Here is a 6,000-nt window from a genome sequence, read left to right as displayed (position 1 = left end):
GCTTCAAATTTGGCAGGTAAGTAACTTGTGGCATCAGGTGTAGAATCCAGTTGTGATTACAGTTAGTATTCTGTCTTAAATAGCTGTTACGTTTTGTGGCTAAATTATTCCAAACAAAACTTCCTTTCATTAAAAAAGGCACTAAAAATTACTTCAGTGTGTCAGCTTTAAGCATTAGAACCTCTTCCCCCCAAACAGCCATTGATATTGTTTAACACAATAAAATGCATAAGAATTCAGGAATAAAATTTGGGCAGTTTACAACACCGTGGAAGGAAATGGTACATAGGTGGTTGTTACAAAAATTTCAGAAACCCAATGTCACTTACTAAAAGACAAACTGCCAAATATAAAAACACAGAAAAGAAACATAAGTTTTGGAAAAGGTAGGCTTTTAATAACTGCTTTTATCACCAGGTTAAGTCATGCAGTTACAAAGTAGTTAGAAATTTCTGAAGGGGTATTATAGTTAAAAAAAAAAAAAAACAAGCTCATTCTTATGCAGATATAATCTAGCACTTCATTGGGACACTACTGTTCAAAAGGCCCTGGCCAAAAAGCCCCCAAACAGAACACTCAACCCAAGGTTGTGTTCAGCCGCATGTTAACACAGCTGGGCACAGAATGCAAAGCCTCTAGAAGGAGCGATGCAAGGTCAGGCGACAAGGGGCCACTGGCAACACTCAGAGCCAGCCAGAGTCCAAACTGGGAGCCCAAGTGGTTTTTTTTTTCCCCTAGGACATTCTACTTAAATTACTGTTCAATTAGTCAACACAACAGATCTTCAAAAGAGAACAATCAATGAACATGATAAGGAGGTTACTGAATTCTTTGGACTATGTGTCATAATTATAAGTTAGCAAATTCTGACAGTCTTAACAAAAATAGCCTCCATCACTTGCAGGTATGAAGATAACTTAATTCTTCATAGGGCTTTTTGTTTTTGTTGGATGATAATACATGACTGACAACTATAAATGATAGTGTTTTATGATATAAAAATACTAGCTTTTTTCATTTATTATGTTTATAGGCATTCACTGCTTGAGTCAAGGTTAGACTTGTTAAGTGATTAAAGGCAATCTTATTACAGCAGCATGTACTTATTTTATTCTAGAAGAATAAAATGCATAAACAGAAACAGCTTTTATTTTTGTTTGCAATCTGTAAAATTGAGTTATTTTGCTGATGTAAAATACCAATAACTCACTCAAGGACCATGCCAGATACTGAAAATGCCTCACACCTACTGCTTAAATGTGTTAAAGTTACAGCATGTCCCAGACTTGTCCAGAGCAAAAGAATCGACTGCTCTTGACCATGCCTTCCCCGACAGCACTGTACTGGGAAAAGCCAGAGTGAGAATTTTTAAAGGCAAAACACCTAACATGGCTCTCTGTAGGTGGTATCTACTTTCACACTTATCAGATTGTACATGATCCCCTACCCTTAATTTCTTTCTTCTAAGGGGCTGATTTGGTTTGACCTGTTGAGAATGGTGTCCATTATCTAATGAGTCAGGAGAGAAGGATTTTTGTGGTTACATGTAAACTTGTGATAGGTCTGCAGAAGTTACAGGGGAAGAGGGTAGTGAGAAGTCAGCCATGATCCACCTATGTGAAGGTCACACCAGCTTCATTGTACACTCTGAAGACTTTCTCAATGGCATTGACATAGGCAGCTGTTCTCAGGTCCAATCCCAGATTATACTTCATGGCTGTGCGCATAATTTGCTGAAATGAAAGAGAAAATGTAGTGAAGACCACCCCAACTCAAGTAGCTGGGCCATGACCACAAAAGGCCCAGACTGGCCTGGTACAAATTACCCTGTCATCATTTCAGGGCAGGACATAGGCAGCCAAAGCCAAACTACTTTGGCAGTAGACCAATCTCTAGGCAGGAAAGACTAATTCTCTGGAATTAATAAAAATACTTATAGTCTAGGTGGCAGTAAGAAATCACCCTTTAGACATCCTGTTATCTGGAACAAGTTCATTTGATATACTTTATGATTGTTTAAAAGAACTAACAATAGGCCAGGCACTGTAGCTCATGCCTGTAATCCTAGCACTTTGGGAGGCCGAGGCAGGATTGCTTGAAGCTAAGAATTTGAGACCAGCCTGAGCAAAAGCGAGACCCCCTTTCTATTAAAAATAGAAAAAATTAGCCAGGTGTGATGACAAGTGCCTGTAGTCCCAGCTACTAGGGAGGCTGAGGCAAGAGGATTGCTTGAGCCAGGAGTTTGAGGTTGCAGTGAGCTACAATGATGCCACTGCACTCTAGCCCAGGCAAGAGTGAGACCCTATGTACGGAAAAAAAAAAAGAAAGAAAGAAAGAAAAAACGACTAACAATGAGATGAGGAAAACTAGAATTACATAGCAGTGATGGCTACACAGTACACAGCCTAGTGATCACTGAAGGCTGCGGAACTATATACTTTAAAAGGATGAATTTATACTATATCAATTACCTCAATAAAAAATTAACAAAACCATCACTAAGAAGCATCATCTTCTTTATCAATATCTGTTTTATGCTATTTCAACTTAAATCCAAGTGGATAATATCTGAACTCAAGAAGAAATTGGGAAAAATGGTCTCAAACTGTGTTTAAGACTTTAAACTAGGGGCTGGGCGTGGCGGCTCACGCCTGTAATCCTAGCACTCTGGGAGGCCGAGGTGGGAGGATTGTTTGAGCTTAGGAGTTTGAGACCAGCCTGAGCAAGAGCGAGACCTCCCCGTCTCTACTAAAAAAAAAAAAAAAAAGAAAGAAATTAGCTGGACAACTAAAAACATAAAGAAAAAATTAGGGGCTGGGCGCGGTGGCTCACGCCTGTAATCCTAGCACTCTGGGAGGCCGAGGCGGGAGGATCGTTTGAGCTTAGGAGTTTGAGACCAGCCTGAGCAAGAGTGAGATCCTGTCTCTACTAGAAAAAATAGAAAGGAATTAGCTGAACATCTAAAATATATAGAGAAAAAATTAGCTGGGCATGGTGGCACATGCCTGTGGTCCCAGCTACTTGGGAGGCTGAGGCAGGAGGATCACTTAAGCCCAGGAGTTTGAGGTTGCTGTGAGATAGGCTGATGCCACGGCACTCTAGCCAGGGCAACAAAGCGAGACTCTGTCTCAAAAAAAAAAAAAAAAAGACTTTAAACTAGGGATTGGAAGTCAAAATAACTTTTATAGCCTCCTACAGCTACACTCTAGTGGGGCACTGGGCTGTAATACAGTTCCGCTGACTACTCCATATCGGGCTAACTGCCAAACATCATTCCCTCCTAACCTGGCATTATTATTTATTTCCAAAGCCTGGTAAACATATTTGAAGACTCTGAGAAAACTGCTGATCATTTGCAACTGACAAGGCATGTGTTTTGCCACACATAAATGAGGACCATTTCACAGATTCCTATTTTCTATCAGCACACCGAGTTTGGCAGCTGAGATAACACAGGTGATTTGCATTTCATGTGACTTCCAGAAACAAACAGCACCTGCACACGTACCCTGGCAGAACGCTCCATTGTGTATGCCAAGCCAGAGTGGACGATGTCTTTCTCTGAGGCGCCCTATTAGGAAAAAGAACACGAGTTTAACAAAACCACAAAGACATGCTGTGTCGCTGCATAGGATTACAAAGGGTTCTTAAATCAATGAACAACCAGACAGAAGTGTTTTATCTTTCAGGAAAGATATATGTAATTTCTGAACAGTATCAAGATACAGGCCGGGCGCGGTGGCTCACGCCTGTAATCCTAGCACTCTGGGAGGCTGAGGCGGGTGGATCGCTGGAGGTCAGGAGTTCGAGACCAGCCTGAGTGAGACCCCGTCTCTACTAAAAATAGAAATAAAAATTATCTGGACAACTAAAAATACATATAGAAAAAATTAGCTGGGCATGGTGGCGCATGCCTGTAGTCCCAGCTACCTGGGAGGCTGAGGCAGGAGGATCGCTTGAGCCCAGGAGTTTGAGGTTGCTGTGAGCTAGGCTGACGCCATGGCACTCACTCTAGCCCGTGCAACAAAGTGAGACTGTGTCTCAAAAAAAAAAAAAAAAGATATAGTATGTTGATATTTATTGAAATAGCTGCACTTTAACCACAATATAATTTTAATTATATTTGACAAAAACCAAATACTCATGAAATAACATTATGGTAAAACAATGAACATGGAAAAGTATGGACCAAGAAACACGAGGGCAAGTAGTGAGATTAGCACCCATCACTGGTCTGAGATACAGACGTGCTAAAAGCAACATGGTACCTTGTCCACATCATAGTGCAGTCCCTGTGAACAGGGACACCAGGCAGGGGAAGGTAGTTAAATACAATAGTGGCTCTGGGGTAGAATCTTGCCTGCATGTTCGGTAGTACCACCAACTTTTAAAGCTACATGATCTTAGCAGCTCTTTGATTCTATTGATGAGGAAACTGAGGACGAGAGGCTGGCCAAGGTTACTTGGCTTCCAACATCAAGTAAGCTTATCTCTTTCCCATGCTAATTACCTTCATCTAATTTGTTTCTTGGAATGCTTTCTAAAAAGTTAAGGACAATTAACTATCACTAGCACTCCTAATAACGTGACATACAGAGCTACAAAACACATATCCTGAAATGTCAAATAAAAACTTAAAGCGAGTCACCAATAAAAGTTATCTGCAGTGAACATTATTCAATTCATATTGTGTTCATTTAAGAAAGTCTATTTCTATAACATTTATACTAATCAAGAAACATTTGAAAGCCGGGTGTGGTGGCATGTGTCTGTAACCCTAGCTACCCCCTGGAGGCTGAGGTGGGAGGATTAGAAAGAGGAAACAAACTTGTTTTGCAGGCAGAATACTGTGGTTTCTTTCATTTATTTATTTACCAAATATTTATTGAGTACATACTACACTCCTCCAGGTACTGGGGACACTGCAGAAAGCAAAATTAAAACTCTGTTCTCATAGGCGTTTATACTCTAGTATGAGGAGAGTGCACATACATGGACTTAAACCATGAGGCTACGTAGATCACCGAAGTTTTGAATCAAGACAGAGAGTGGTTCAGAGACTGAGGCCTTCCAGTGGTAAGAGGATGGAGAGCTGAAAAGGTACCAGCAAAGTAACGAGAAGAAATGGCCAGTGAGGTAGGAAGAAAACCAGGACAATGTGGTGTCCTGGAAGCTAAGAAGAAAAGATTTCAAGAGGGGAGTGACCAATTGTGATAAGAGCTGCTGATAGGTCAAATAAGAGGAGGACTGAAAAATGACCCTTGGATGTGGCAATGCTGATGTCACTGGCTATCTTGACAAGAATGGTTTTGGTGGAGTAGGTTCAAGTAGAGAAAAACTGGAGACAGAGTATATACAACAACTCTTTCAAGGAGGTTTGCTTCAAGGAAAACAGAAATGGCAATAACTGGAAGGGGAAGTGGGATTAAGATTTGTATTAAAAAAAAAAAACGGTATCTGGTACACTGAGAGGAATGACTCAGTAGAGGGACAACTGATGGTGCAGGAGAGAGATGGAAGACCTGCTAGAGCAGTGTATCAGCAAAGGTGAGGACCAGCCAGCCCATGCTCAGAGCTGGGCTTAGATGGAAGCACAAGGAGCCTATGTACAACAAAAGCACAGATAACACAGGCCAGGGTGTGGATACCAGGGGCTGGGGAGAGGTGAAAGTTCTCGGACTACTTCAATTTTCTCTGTGAATGAATACCAGGGTTGTGAGCTGGTGTGCAGGGGAGGAGAAAATATCACCCAGGATGGGGAGAGAATGAATGGAACATGGAAAAGCAGTGTGACTGTTGGGCAGTGGGAGCCCACTTGAGGTTAATGGTCAGAATGTGAGCTGTCAGCAGGGCCTCTGGCTACAGGGGCACAGGCATGGAGGAGGCAGAGAGCTGGGATCTAATCAGAGTTTAGGTGTGAACAAGGAGTATGATGAAGCACAACAAGACCAGGGAATGGCTGTAATGACGGCGCATGGAAATTAAGTTAGATAAGGAGAG

The 6,000-nt window shown here is 41.6% G+C and overlaps 1 protein-coding gene across 1 annotated transcript in view; it reads right to left on the bottom strand.

The window, feature by feature from the left end:
• Positions 1-375: 375 nt before the first annotated feature.
• Positions 376-6,000, bottom strand: part of GLUD1 (glutamate dehydrogenase 1) — a 35,659-nt gene continuing 30,034 nt past the window's right edge. The window contains exons 12-13 of the mRNA XM_045569029.1: positions 3,509-3,571; positions 376-1,733 (exon numbers count right to left, since the gene is read on the bottom strand). Coding sequence (XP_045424985.1) covers positions 1,614-1,733; positions 3,509-3,571 — 183 coding nt within the window. The 3' untranslated portion in view covers positions 376-1,613. The remainder of the gene's footprint in view (positions 1,734-3,508; positions 3,572-6,000) is intronic.

The sequence above is a fragment of the Lemur catta genome, chromosome 14 (genome assembly GCF_020740605.2).
Source record: "Lemur catta isolate mLemCat1 chromosome 14, mLemCat1.pri, whole genome shotgun sequence".
Lineage (NCBI taxonomy): Eukaryota > Metazoa > Chordata > Mammalia > Primates > Lemuridae > Lemur > Lemur catta.
Note: the sequence above shows the minus strand (reverse complement) of the source record. Positions and strands in the feature narration are given on the sequence as shown.